At 45.1% G+C, this 14,799-nt stretch overlaps 1 protein-coding gene across 1 annotated transcript in view; it reads right to left on the reverse strand.

The window, feature by feature from the left end:
- Nucleotides 1-12,752: 12,752 nt before the first annotated feature.
- LOC137521903 (sacsin-like) overlaps nucleotides 12,753-14,799 on the reverse strand; it is a 50,252-nt gene continuing 48,205 nt past the window's right edge. The window contains 1 exon segment of the mRNA XM_068241773.1: nucleotides 12,753-14,799. Coding sequence (XP_068097874.1) covers nucleotides 12,849-14,799 — 1,951 coding nt within the window. The 3' untranslated portion in view covers nucleotides 12,753-12,848.

A 14,799-nucleotide genomic window follows, 5' to 3' on the forward strand; every position in this document is an offset into this window, starting at 1 on the left:
GGGGTTATTAGTTGAGCAAGAGGGGGGATTGTTCCCTCCAGGGGGGGTTATTAGTTGGGCAAGAGGGGGGATTGTTCCCTCCAGGGGGGTTATTAGTTGAGCAAGAGGGAAGGGTTCTGTGTGAGAATAGGGTTTGGTTGGGTTGCATTTTCTGATACAGATAGGTTAAAGTCAATGGTTAGGTTACACTTTCTGATAGCTATACCTATAAATAAGTGCAACCGGTTGCAAAATCTGATAAAGTTGCAAAACATTTCACCACACCGTCAGCCAGACCAGAGCAGCCCCGATGGAATGTGAGGAGGGACAGCATTCACTGAGCCAGCTACTGTGCTGCATGCTGGCCAGACCCTCCGAGGTGTAGTGAGCCCAATTGTGACTCACTTGTTTCTGTCCCCATGCTGTCCTAGTCATCTGAAGAAAGCTCACGAGGCTGGAGGCGGAGCCAGGCACGCTGGAGGACGCCAGTACAGACTACAGAGAGAAGGGATCTTACTGGCTGCAAGGAGTGAGGCCGAGTGATGTATTGCAGCAAGAGGGAGGAGCTGCAGTACATCACAATTGTAAGAATGCACATGCCGACTTGCTAAGTAAATTAAACGGACACACAGTGCAAAAATACGGGCAGTACGGACGGGACTAATTTGCCTCATTTTTTACTGACTGTCTGTGAATTGACAGACGCTTGGCAACCCTGTGTGGAAGAGAGCTCCAGATGAGGGCCCTCATACCAGCGTGTCATTGGATTCCAGTGTGGCACGGGCTGCCGACTTCTGTCTTTTTTGGCGTATCCTCGCCACTCAACGTGCTGCATTTCAGGCCTCTGTCTCGCGTGGTGGTTGCCAAGCAATGATGTGCAGCAAACCTCCTTATTTTGGCCTGTATGTTGGTTTGCACCATTGCCATCTTGTGGCCAAATAAGGGTATTGGCTTGGTATACGGAGAAGCGGGTTCCTTCGATTTACTATAAACTAAATCAAGGGATAGAGAAAGGAGGAGAGAGAGACCATGTGAGCCCAAAAATATCTGAACACTCTTCTTTTAAAGGGTAAACTATACAAATAGGGTAAATTGCATCACGTCCAGATGTCCCGGATTGCCCGGGACGCGTCCCGGATTCGGGGTCCGCTGTCCCAGGCTGCATGAGGTCCCGGGAAACGTCCTGCTTTCAGCAGCGGGACGTCCCAGCCTCGGGACTCTGGCCACTCTATCCTCATGAACTGGCAGCGGCGTCTATAGATGCCGTGCCAGTTCATTGCCTGCAGCCCCGCTCCAGCCTCCTTAGTCTTCCGATGTCTGTTCCGACACTGGCAGGCGAGCAGGGCTACGGCAAGATGGCTGCCAAAGCCCTGTACTGGAGACTATTTGTGTCTCCAGTACAGGGCTTCGGGCGCCATCTTGCCATAGCCCTGTCAGCGCGGGAGACGAGCAGGAGGAAGGTGGTCCCGGGAGCAGCGCGTCAGAGGCCGGAGACTTCTGCCAGGTGAGTAAATGCTTTCTTTTCCAGGTGAAATGTTTGCCCGCATTGCGTTTCTTTTCTGGTGAAATGTTTGCCCGCATTGCGTTTCTTTTCTCGTGAAATGTTTGCCCGCATTGCGTTTCTTTTCTGGGGAAATGTTTGCCCGCATTGCGTTTCTTTTCTGGGGAAATGTTTGCCCGCATTGCGTTTCTTTTCTGGGGAAATGTTTGTCCGCATTGCGTTCATTTTCTGGTAAAATGTTTGCCCGCATTGCGTTTATTTTCTGGTGAAATGTTTGCCTGCATTGCGTTTATTTTCTGGTGAAATGTTTGCCCGCATTGCGTTTATTTTCTGGTGAAATGTTTGCCCGCATTGCGTTTATTTTCTGGTGAAATGTTTGCCCGCATTGCGTTTATTTTCTGGTGAAATGTTTGCCCGCATTGCGTTTATTTTCTGGTGAAATGTTTGCCCGCATTGCGTTTATTTTGTACTGACATGTTTGCCCGCATTGCGTTTATTTTGTACTGACATGTTTGCCCGCATTGCGTTTATTTTGTACTGACATGTTTGCCCGCATTGCGTTTATTTTGTACTGACATGTTTGCCCGCATTGCGTTTATTTTGTGCTGACATGTTGCCCATTGCGTTTATTTTCTGGTGTCCGGGGTAACTGTTACTGCATTTATTATTTAATGGTCATAGATGGCTATGTTTGCTGCTTTGTGGTTCTGGTATACTATTAGCATCACAGTTTCTGCACACCCATGAAGCAAAGTCTCGTTTGTCCACATCATGGCGTAAACACTGCTTTCTTATGCCTCGCTGTTACATCATTACGTTAGCTCCCCCCATACAATGTCGTGGCCACGCCCATTTTCCGCCGCGGCGCTCCTCCGTCCTCCCCACTTTTCGCCCCCCCCCTCCCCGTCCCAGGTTGGACCCACAAAAATCTGGTCACTTTATATAAGTAGATACAAAGCGTGATAGTCATATAATTATGCGCTAGAGCAAGGACATTCGGGGCCTAGTGCAGAACTTTTTATTAGAAAATCATAGCTCCCAACTGTCTTTGGGAGCCCTGTCCCTCTTTCCTCCTCATTTGTTCCTATTTTAGGACTTTGTCCCTCTTTCTATGTAAATATATATATTTCTGTACTAAAAATGTGTTTTATTGACTTTATTCCTTTCCTTTAAATTGATATATTACTAATTTTAAAATGTTAATATGATGGAAAATGAAGCAGGATAGAAAGGACCACTGTGGTTTGAATTATAAAACAACATATTTGGAATCTTTATGGTATGCGTGACACTGACTAGAGGTGTGACCAAAGGCGTGATCAGGGGTGTGGCAGGGGCATGGCTTAAGTGTCCCTCTTTCTCATCTCAAAAAGTTGGGAGGTATGGAAAATGCAGCACTGGGTTGGTGGTGGTGGTGGGGGGTTAAAAGGAGGATGCGGGCCACCACTGCCTAGCACCCTGGATACATGGAGGTAAAAGTTTTTATAGTGTTTTCCTGCCTTATGTATCCTTTTAAAGCAGTGAGGCCCGGTTACATTAGAGTTAAAAAAAAAAAAAAACCTGGTCTGTTTCCGGATCGAAAGAGAACGGATGCAAATGGAGCCAATGCTAACCTATGGATCTGTTCATATCCGTCCGTTCAAACGGGTCTGTTCCGCACGATCCGCTGAATGGACCGCAAGTTTGCTGCTGCACTAATTTTTCCGGACAGCCGAGCCCAGCGGAACAGAAGCTAAAGCACTGCATTGGGGATAATGAGAAACTGGAACATTTGTTCACACTAGTGAACAAACGGACCGTTCTAAATAGGAAAATACACTTTGGGGGTGGGATTCTGGGGGGATGTGGGGAAACGGAATCGTCCGGTGATCAGATCCGTTTTCACGGATCCATTTGCCACTTCAACACAAGTGTGAACTGGGCCTTATAGTAACCTTTTGTACATTTTTTAAAAATAAAAGGATACTGTTTAGCAACCTTATAACACCTGTTCTCCAGTCATGTGATATTGGTGGTGGAAGATTTGAGTATGTCTAGTATAGCTCTTCTAGTGAGAAAGATAAACCTGTATCTCAGAGTCTTGTGTGAAGAGCATGGGCTCGATTCACAAAGCGTTGCTAACCCAGTTAGTACGCCTAAAAGACTTAAGGCGTGATAACCATTGCACCACGCTGGTGAAAAGCCAGTTTAGGCGTGATAAGTTTAGACCGCACGCAAAGCAGCGCCATTAAACTCTATGCGAAGTGCACCAGACTTTGCTAGCACAAAACTTTTGATCAGCTGTGCACTGCAGACATTATTTAACTGCAAAACTGTGAATGGATTTAATGTAACACTGTCAAGGTTAGGGTTAGGTACAGGGAGAGTTCTGTGTGAGAGTAGGGTTAGGTATAGTTACAGTACAATATACACCACCGGCGGTGGTTAGGGTTAGGCACCACCAGGGGGGTGGTTAGGATTAGGCACCACCAGGGGGGTCTTAGGGTTAGGCACCACCAGGGGGTGGTTAGGGTTAGGCACTACCAGGGGGGGTCTTATGGTTAGGCACCACCAGGGGGTGGTTAGGGTTAGGCACCACCGGGGGGGTTTAGGGGTTAGGGATAGGTACAGAGAGGGTTCTGTGTGTTACATTGACAAATGTAAGGTCATGCATTTTGGACGTACGAATGGTCTAGCACCATACAAAATAAATGGGATACAGTTGGGGACATCAAACTTGGAGAAGGACTTAGGAGTACTCATTGACAACAAGTTAAATAATCGTACTCAATGCCAAGCAGCTGCAGCTAAAGCTAACAAAATTTTGGGATGCATTAAAAGGGAAATAAAAACTCGAGATGCTAGCATAATATTGCCCCTGTTTAACTCTCTAGTAAGGCCACATCTGGAATATGGAATTCAGTTCTGGGCACCACATTACAAAAAAGATATTGCAGTTTTAGAGCAGGTGCAGAGACGAGCAACAAAATTGATGCGTGGGATGGAAGGTCTCACTTATCAAGAAAGGTTAGATAAACTGGGTTTATTTAGTCTAGAGAAAAGACGCCTTAGAGGGGATCTAATTAACATGTATAAATACATCAGAGGGCAATATAATACCTTGGCGGATGAGCTTTTTGTCCCTAGGCCTTCTCAAAGGACTAGAGGACATGATCTGCGCATGGAGGAAAAACGTTTTAGCCATTTATTTAGGAAAGGGTTCTTTACAGTAAGAGTGATTAAGATGTGGAATGCATTGCCACAGGAAGTCGTTATGGCAAACTCTATACCTGCATTTAAAGGGGGCTTAGATGCTTTCCTTGCGTTGAAAGACATCCATGGCTACAATTACTAGGTAATGCCTAATGATGTTGATCCAGGGATTTTATCTGATTGCCATCTGGAGTCGGGAAGGAATTTTTCCCTTTAGGGGCTAATTGGACCATGCCTTGTAAGGGTTTTTTCGCCTTCCTCTGGATCAACAGGGATATGTGAGGGAGCAGGCTGGTGTTGTACTTTGTACTGGTTGAACTCGATGGACGTATGTCTTTTTTCAACCAAAATAACTATGTAACTATGTAACGCTAAATAACGATAAGGCTTTAACGTTAAAGAGACACTGAAGCGAAAAAAAAATATGATATAGTGAATTGGTTGTGTACTATGAATAATTACTAGAAGATTAGCAGCAAACAAAATATTCTCATACTTTTATTTTCAGGTATATAGTGTTTTTTTCTAACATTGCATCATTCTATAATATGTGCAGATTACACAACACTCAGCATTCAAAATGAGTCTTTCTGAGCAGTCTGTGAAGTAATGACCTCTCCTCTAGCAGAGGAAAAGTAAATAGTCCAGGAACAGTTGAGATAATAAAAGTCAGATAACAGCCTTCTCCATGACTAACTTAGTCGGAGAGCTTAATGGCTTGTTTGCATAGAGATAACAACTGGAGTTTCTCAACTCTTCCTGTACTGGAAACAATTACACTGATGTATCTGATCTTAATGTTTTATTTCGTAGCTGTGCTACACATATAAATCATAATATCATCATTTTTTTTTCTCTTCAGTGTCTCTTTAAATAGCTATAAGCGGCAAACGGATTAGCGGCAACACTGTGCGCCATTATTCACAGGCGCCATTTTCAGATGGATGCTCTCATTTTATCCTGTTTCTAATCCAATGATATTATAACCTGGGCACCTCTCTACCATTATAATGTGCCTCACACCCCCATCGCATCATTGGAGGGGACCCATCCTTTCTGGTACCACATGGTGGACGCCACTGTGATTCCCAGTTGGGCTTTTTACACAAGAGAGCAAATGCATCCAGCCCCATAGGTACCCCCCGAGTGGAGTTGGGTTCATTGTCTCCACCTGCCTTAAAGAGAACCCGAGGTGGATCTTCAGGGGACAGATGGGACACAATGTCCTCTGCCTAATGACATGGCTCTGTGTCCCCCAACCACCGCTCTCTGCCCTCCTAACTCTGAGGTAAACACAGGGGAGAGGTATTCCCTGTTCAAAACACCCACCAGGGGCGTTCCTGCAGGGTTTCCTGCAGCTCTCCTGGCCACGCCCCCTGCCACTCCCCGCACACTATGTATGAGAGACACAATCTCTCCTTGCAACGGTGACCCAGAGGTCACGAAAGTGAAAGTGGGCCACTGCAGCCCACGGGGGCGGCGGTTTTTGCAGCTACCTGATCCACTCAGCCCCGTGGATCAGGTAGCCTACTTTTTTTTTTTTCATTTTTGAGCCCACCTCGAGCTTTCTTTAAGTGGTTGGTTACCCATTCTACAAAGGTAAGTTACCTTTGTGAGTAGCCCTTTCTAACTACACTCACTATTAGTTGCAGACACAGAACATTTATATTGCGCTTTTCTCCTGGTGAACTTAAAGTGCCAGAGCTGCAGCCAATAGGGCACGCTCAGTAGGCAATAGCAGTGTTCGGGTGGCTTGCCCAAGGACTCCTTACCGAATAGGTGCTTGGTTAGTGAACAGGAAGAGCCGAAATTGGAACCCAGGTCTCCTGTGTCAGAGGCAGAGCCCTTACCCGTACACTATCCAACCATCAGCCATTAACGAGCTGCACCATTTGGGCTTCCGTTGACTCTGTGTCCTTTTTTCCCTGGGATATCAATACACCCCCACTTTTCTGTGCTGTATGCAGAAGGTTGATGAGATGCTAATCATTCTAGCTTGCATGCAAATGTAATGCACATTGTAAGCGGCTTAGAATTGGGCCAATCAAATCCACTTCCTGCTGTTTTTTTATTGGGTCGATTCCGAGCCTGATGTAAGCTGCCATGCAAGCCACAATTGTTTGCATCTCATTCATCATCTCAACTGCAGGGAAATTATTGGATAATGTGCGTATGAAGAGAGGGATCAGCGGTGTTCCAGGTGTTTATGTATTAATAAAGCTTTAGCTGCTTTTCCAGATGCTGTGCAGGAACAGATGCCAATTTGTATCCATCTTCCAGTATATTGTTTTACCCATTCTTGTATCACTGGAATGGCCCAGAAGTAGGCCGTAGAGTTGGGCCGCACCTCCGATTTTAGGTTCGCGAACCGGGTTCGCGAACTTTCGCGGAACGTTCGGTTCGCGTTAAAGTTCGCGAACCGCAATAGACTTCAATGGGGATGCGAACTTTGAAAAAAAAAAATAATTATGCTGGCCACAAAAGTGATGGAAAAGATGTTTCAAGGGGTCTAACACCTGGAGGGGGGCATGGCGGAGTGGGATACACGCCAAAAGTCCCCGGGAAAAATCTGGATTTGACGCAAAGCAGCGTTTTAAGGGCAGAAATCACATTGAATGCTAAATGACAGGCCTAAAGTGCTTTAAAACATCTTGCATGTGTATACATCAATCAGGTAGTGTAATTAAGGTACTGCTTCACACTGACACACCAAACTCACCGTGTAACGCACCGCAAACAACTGTTTGTACTAGTGACGGCCGTGCTGGACTGGTGCGCACCATGGCGAGAGTGCAGGTTTTGGTGGCTTTACAGCCCATATGGTCGGCCTGGCTGATGTAGCTGGTATACAGTGGCGGGTCCACTGAACAGAACAGGTATACAGTGGCGGGTCCACTGAACAAAACAGGTATACAGTGGCGGGTCCACTGAACAGAACAGGTATACAGTGGCGGGTCCACTGAACAGAACAGGTATACAGTGGCGGGTTCACAGAACAGGTATGCAGTGGCAGGATCACTGAACACAATAGGTATGCAGTGGCGTGTTCACTAAACAGGTATACAGTGGCGGGTCCACTGAACAGAACAGGTATACAGTGGCGGGTTCACAGAACAGGTATACAGTGGCGGGTCCACTGAACAGAACAGGTATACAGTGGCGGGTCCACTGAACAGAACAGGTATACAGTGGCGGGTCCACTGAACAGAACAGGTATACAGTGGCGGGTCCACTGAACAGAACAGGTATACAGTGGCGGGTTCACAGAACAGGTATGCAGTGGCAGGTTCACTGAACACAACAGGTATGCAGTGGCGGGTTCACTGAACAGGTATACAGTGGCGGGTCCACTGAACAGAACAGGTATACAGTGGCGGGTCCACTGAACAGAACAGGTATACAGTGGCGGGTCCACTGAACAGAACAGGTATACAGTGGCGGGTCCACTGAACAGAACAGGTATACAGTGGCGGGTTCACAGAACAGGTATACAGTGGCGGGTCCACTGAACAGAACAGGTATACAGTGGCGGGTTCACAGAACAGGTATGCAGTGGCAGGATCACTGAACAGGTATGCAGTGGCAGGATCACTGAACAGGTATGGAGTGGCAGGATCACAGTACAGGTATGCAGTGGGCTGAGGGCTCACTGAACAGAACAGGTATGCAGTGGCAGGATCACTGAACAGGTATGGAGTGGCAGGATCACAGTACAGGTATGCAGTGGGCTGAGGGCTCACTGAACAGAACAGGTATGCAGTGGCAGGATCACTGAACAGGTATGCAGTGGCAGGATCACTGAACAGGTATGCAGTGGCAGGATCACAGTACAGGTATGCAGTGGGCTGAGGGCTCACTGAACAGAACAGGTATGCAGCCAGGAAGAAGTTAAGCCTAACTAATCTTTCCCTATATGAGAGACTGCAGCAGCTCGCCCTACTCTCACTAATGCAGGCACACGAGTGGCCGTAATGGCCGCCGCTGCCTGCCTTATATAAGGGGGGGTGGGGCTCCAGGGGCTAGTGTAGCCTAATTGGCTACACTGGGCCTGCTGACTGTGATGTAGAGGGTCAAAGTTGACCCTCAGTGCATTATGGGGCGAACTGAACTTCTTCCGCAAAAGGTTCGCGTGCGGTACCCGCACGCGAACCACCTACGTTCGCGCGAACCACGTTCGCGCGAACCACGTTCGCGCGAACCACGTTCGCCGGCGAACCGTTCGGCCCAACTCTAGTAGGCCGTCCTGTTAATTATTATATATTTATATAGCTCTGACATCTTCTGCAGCACATTACAGAGTACATAGTCATGTCACTGACTGTCCTCAGAGGAGCTCACAATCTAATCCTACCATAGTCATAGTCTAATGTCCGACCATATTATTATTATGTATTTATATAGCACTGACATCTTCTGCAGCACTTTACAGAGTACATAGTCATGTTACTGACTGTCCTCAGAGGAGCTCACAATCTAATCCTTCCATAGTCATAGTCTAATGTCCTACCATATTATTATTATGTATTTATATAGCACTGACATCTCCTGCAGCACATTACAGAGTACATAATCATGTCACTGACTGTCCTCAGAGGAGCTCACAATCTAATCCTTCCATAGTCATAGTCTAATGTCCTACCATATTATTATTATGTATTTATATAGCACTGACATCTTCTGCAGCACTTTACAGAGTACATAGTCATGTTACTGACTGTCCTCAGAGGAGCTCACACTCTAATCCTACCATAGTCATAGTCTAATGTCCGACCATATTATTATTATGTATTTATATAGCACTGACATCTCCTGCAGCACATTACAGAGTACATAGTCATGTCACTGACTGTCCTCAGGGGAGCTCACAATCTAATCCTACCATAGTCATAGTCTAATGTCCGACCATATTATTATTATGTATTTATATATCACTGACATCTTCTGCAGCACATTACAGAGTACATAGTCATGTCACTGACTGTCCTCAGAGGAGCTCACAATCTAATCCCACCATAGGCATAGTCTAATGTCCTACCATATTATTATTATGTATTTATATAGCACTGACATCTCCTGCAGCACATTACAGAGTACATAGTCATGTCACTGACTGTCCTCAGGGGAGCTCACAATCTAATCCTACCATAGTCATAGTCTAATGTCCTACCATATTATTATGTATTTATATAGCACTGACATCTTCTGCAGCACATTACAGAGTACATAGTCATGTCACTGACTGTCCTCAGAGGAGCTCACACTCTAATCCCACCATAGGCATAGTCTAATGTCCTACCTTATTATTATTATTATGTATTTATATAGCACTGACATCTTCTGCAGCACATTACAGAGTACATAGTCATGTCACTGACTGTCCTCAGAGGAGCTCACACTCTAATCCTACCATTGCCAAAATCTAATATCCTACCATAGTCAGTCACTGTCTAATTTTCCTTTTGTAGTTTTAGGTCACTTTTGGCGAGTCCGGTGACCCTATCTGTATGTTCTTGGCATGTGGGAGTAAACCTGGGTGCCCGGAGGAATCCCACACAAATACGGGGAGGAGACACAAGCTCTATGGAGATAGTGTACTGGCCCAGACTGAACACTAATGCTGCAAAACAAGAGTGCTAGTAACCTGTATGCCACGGTGCAGGAACAGCTGCTGAAGGATAACAATACAATTAATAAACGCTCTGCGCAGAAATGGAGAGCGGGCTCACACTAAGGATGACAAAGCATGTTTTTGCACAAGTACATTTATTCACACAACACGTTTCGCCGGACGCAGCCGGATAACCCAGATTCTTAACAAGACATTCAGGGAATTCAGTTTCACAAAATAACACCTCAAAGCACAACCTGAGAGGCACACGGTGGCTGCCATATTTATTCCCTCTTAAAGTGGACCTGAACTCTTGCACTGGACAGGAGGAAAACAAAGAGAAATGCACCCTGTATGTATTTACAGAGTTTAGCCTTTCTTATTCCCCCTCATATGTGAATAATCACAAGTGTAATTTGATCTCAGCTGCGTCAGCAGGAAGTAGACACACTGCAGATTTATTGCAGGATATGTATCAGCTGTAACAAAGAAATGTTTTTTTTCTTTAAGGGGATGTTGCTTACCTTTTAGAGCCAAGATGAAGTTCTAAATTCAGATCCGCTTTAAACAATATCAGTTGCCAGGTGGTCCTGCTGATCTCTTTGGCTGCAGTACTATGTGAATCACACCCCTGAAACAAGCATGTGGCTAAGCCACTCAGAATCACCTGATCTGCTGCAAGCTTGTTCAAGGACTATGGCTTAAAGTACTAGAGACAGAGGATCAGCAGGACGCCAGGCAACCTGCTTAATATAAAATGACATAAACATGTCAGCCTCCATATTCTTCATTAACATTTAACATCCGAGAAACTACAAAAACAGTTAATATCAGTTATCTTGAGTACTGCCTTGCTCTCTTGGGGCTTAAAGTTGGTTTATACTCTGAAAACTAAAAATTTCAGAAACTGCTCTTAGGTACATAAAAGAATATTTGAAAGCATTCCCTGTGTGTAAAAACCTTTAAGGTAGCCATACACTGGTCGATTTGCCATCAGATCCGACCAACAGATACATCCCTCCCTGATCGAATCTGATCAGAGAGGGATCGTATGGCTGCCTTTACTGCAAACAGATTGTGAATCAGATTGTGAATCAGCCTGATACCGATCACAATCTGTTGAGCTGCTCCTGCCGCCTGTCGTCGTCGTCCCCCCGTATACATTACCTGAAGCTGGCTCCGGGTCCTCTTCTCAGCGCTGCACGCATCCCAGCATCCTGCACCGCATCCCAGCGTACACTGTGTCACTCCGTGACCAGGAAGTTCAAATAGAGCGCCCTCTATATGAACTTTCTGGTCACTGCAGTGACACAGGAAGTTAATGTACGCTGGGATGGAAGCAGGAACAGAGCGGTGCAGCGCGGAGAAGATGCCTGGGAGCCAGCGTCAGGTAATGTATACCTGATCGGATCGGCCGCCGCTAGCGACACGCTCCCTACCCGCGGGCAATCGATGGTAATTTCCCGCACGGCGCGATCGACGGACCGATCCGATTTCGGGAGGAAATCGGATCGGCGGGTTAGTTTAGCGCGAATGATTGGCAGCAGATTCGATCCCAGTGATCGAATCTGCTGTCGAGACGGCGGCAAATCGGGCCAGTGTATGGCCAGCTTTACTTTCACTTTCACTGAGAAGTACAGGCTTGATTATCTCTGGCTAATCGGCAAATGTAATCATAGCTGGCTGAAGCTCTCAGTCACTTCAGCAGAAAGGAAGGGGGGGGGGGGGGGGGGAGGAGAATCAGAGTAAAGACACCAGGCAGTACTGTTTATATTTGCTGATGACCAGAGATAAGCAAGCCTGTACTGCTCTCTGCAGTGACAATACACTTTTTTTACTCACAGAGAATGCTTGGAAAGGTTTTCAAATGTTATTTTATGTACCTAAGAGTAATTACTTAAATTTTAGTAAAAATGCTGTCATTTTGGTTAACGGTCATGAGATATGAAAAAACTCAGGGAAACAAAGTTAAGGCTGTAGATACACTATGAACTCTTTCAGGGTGCTTTTCTGACCATCAGCGCTTTCTGAGCATTTTTTTTAAACGCTCCTGTTGACTTGCATTAAAATCACGGTTAAATATCAGCAATCGTGATTTTCCGAAAGATCGTGATTGTGGCAATTATACAGCAATTTTACTGCAAGTTAATGGGAGCGTTTTTAAAAAAATAAAACACTCAGAAAGAGCTGGTGGTCAGAAAAGCACCCAGAAAGTGCTAACAGTGTGTCTACAGCCTAACAGTCATTTTGCAATTTATTCTCAAACATTTTCTGTCTTTTTCATCTCGTAACTAGCTGTGCGGTCTTAAAGGATCTAGATCAGGCATGGGCAAACTTGGCCCTCCAGCTGTTACGGAACTACAAGTCCCGCAATGCATTTGCCTTTATGAGTCATGACTGTGGCTGTCAGACTCCTGCAATGCATTGTGGGACTTGTAGTTCCGTAACAGCTGGAGGGCCAAGTTTGCCCATGCCTGATCTAGATGCTTAAATTGCATTTTTGCAAAGCATGAAGTTAGTGCATTCCAGTGTTCCCTTCAGTGCTCTAGGGCAAGATATCTTGATCTTTTAGGAAAAAACATAATCCTTTATCTTCTGCAAAATGCGGTCTGCAAGTGTAAGAACTTCCACTATTTTGTCTGAAGGAAAACTTCCATTGGGAATTTGGGGTGGAGGGAAACTGCTCGGATATTGGGTTTTCTGGTCATCTACACCATGTCTTGTGATTTGTAATACCTGATCAAGAAGACCTTGAAGACCTTCACTGTAGGAAGATACCTTTTCAGCTAAGGTGGCTAGGCCTTCATTCCTGTCGACATTTTCCCCCTTCATATACTGTGCTGCAATGAGAGCCTTTTTCATAGCTTGGTGCACTTTGTAAAATACCCATTCTGTTTGGCGGTCAATATCATTCTCGGCAGCATCCAAATCGGATTTGGCTTGCCTCAGCCACCTCTCGGCCTCTGGAGGTTTTGGTTGAGCTGTGCTGCCATAGCCCAAATAACCATAATGGTGCGCAGCTTTTCTTGAACTTTGTCTGTGTTGTTTGTGTTGGAAAGCTTCTCGGTCCCATTTTACCCAAAATGTAGTAACGCCTCCCGATTTGTTGGAATGACGACTGGATGTTGTGCAAAGCTGAATGCCCTCACCAGCTTCCATTTCTATAACCTTCTGCTGAGAATATTTGAAAACCTCTGTTGAGATTTCCTCGTGACCTAGGTTTCTGTCTGGGTGGTACGTTAAGTAGATGCGTCTTGTGGCTTTTATCCTTTCAGCTTGAGGCAGTTGCTGTATTCTGATTAGATCCTGGTCAATTTCTTCTTTAATTTTTTCCAAAGAACTTGCGTGCCATCTTTCAGAACTTTGCTGTGGCGTTCCTATGCTATCATGTGGGATAAGAGCTTTTGAATCGAAGTTTGCAGAACTTTTAAACTGATATAAATCAAATACACTAACATCAATTAATTTTTCTTGACCAATGTCTATGCGATACATCGGGACTTCACAACCTTCAAATATTTTAGCATCCAGCTCCTCCTTAATTACAGCATACATATACACCTCATCTTCTTCTTCAGGAACCTTGTAGCCCACATAGTCCCCTACTTTAAATGTATTGGCATTATTCATTTCCAAGCTGTCATACCACTCTTTGTCAATCACTTCTCCAGGTTTTTTACAGGGGATTTTGCTTTCACCCTCGTTAATCCATACGTCATTATCCTTCAGTACTTCCTGTATCTCATGAGGACTATCACAAGCAAGCATTCCTTCAACTATATTTCTTGATTTTTCTGTTAATACATTACCAATTAAGTTGTTAATTTGGCATACAAGAGTTTTCAGTACCTGAATAAACTTGTTGTTCTTTTTTAAATCAGCGTGTTGGACGTAAATCTTACAACAGCAGTCTCCTTGTTTTAGAGCAAAAACTGGTCTCTTCATAATGGAACCCTTCACGGTTTCATCTTTATACACAAGACTCGTTAAGAGTTTACAACAGCATATGACCTCTAGTTTTCCAAAAATATTGGAGCATTTTTGTTCTCCTTCCTCCTGGCTAATCTTACCATTGCTCTGGCTCCGCAGAAGGCAAACCAGGCCATCAAGAAAAGATGGAGAATGAAGATGTTCCTCTAGAGTTCTTTTGACTATGCACTCTTCAAGCGCACACCTTTGAAAATCATGGATAGCCTCAACTGTAATGTCAGAAAGCAATTTTGGGCGAATCTCCACAGGTAATAGTTGGAGAAGGTGTTTTGTTTTATATAGGTCAAAATCAAGGTGTAGAAATAATAATTCAGATGCAATATTCCATTCCTTAATTTCCCCCTCAGGTCGACAGTCATTTAGGATCAAACTGGATGACATATAGAGTTTGCCATTAATTGCTGGAAGATACAGGGGTCTGAGATTCTGAAGATTATGTTTTGGCACTTTGCTTTCCAGAAGCCTGAAAAATTGCTCTATAGCTTCAGAGACAGTCTTTTGGAGGTTAGGATGCAAAGACTCTGTCTTC

This window comes from Hyperolius riggenbachi, chromosome 6 (genome assembly GCF_040937935.1).
Source record: "Hyperolius riggenbachi isolate aHypRig1 chromosome 6, aHypRig1.pri, whole genome shotgun sequence".
In the NCBI taxonomy this organism is placed as follows: domain Eukaryota; kingdom Metazoa; phylum Chordata; class Amphibia; order Anura; family Hyperoliidae; genus Hyperolius; species Hyperolius riggenbachi.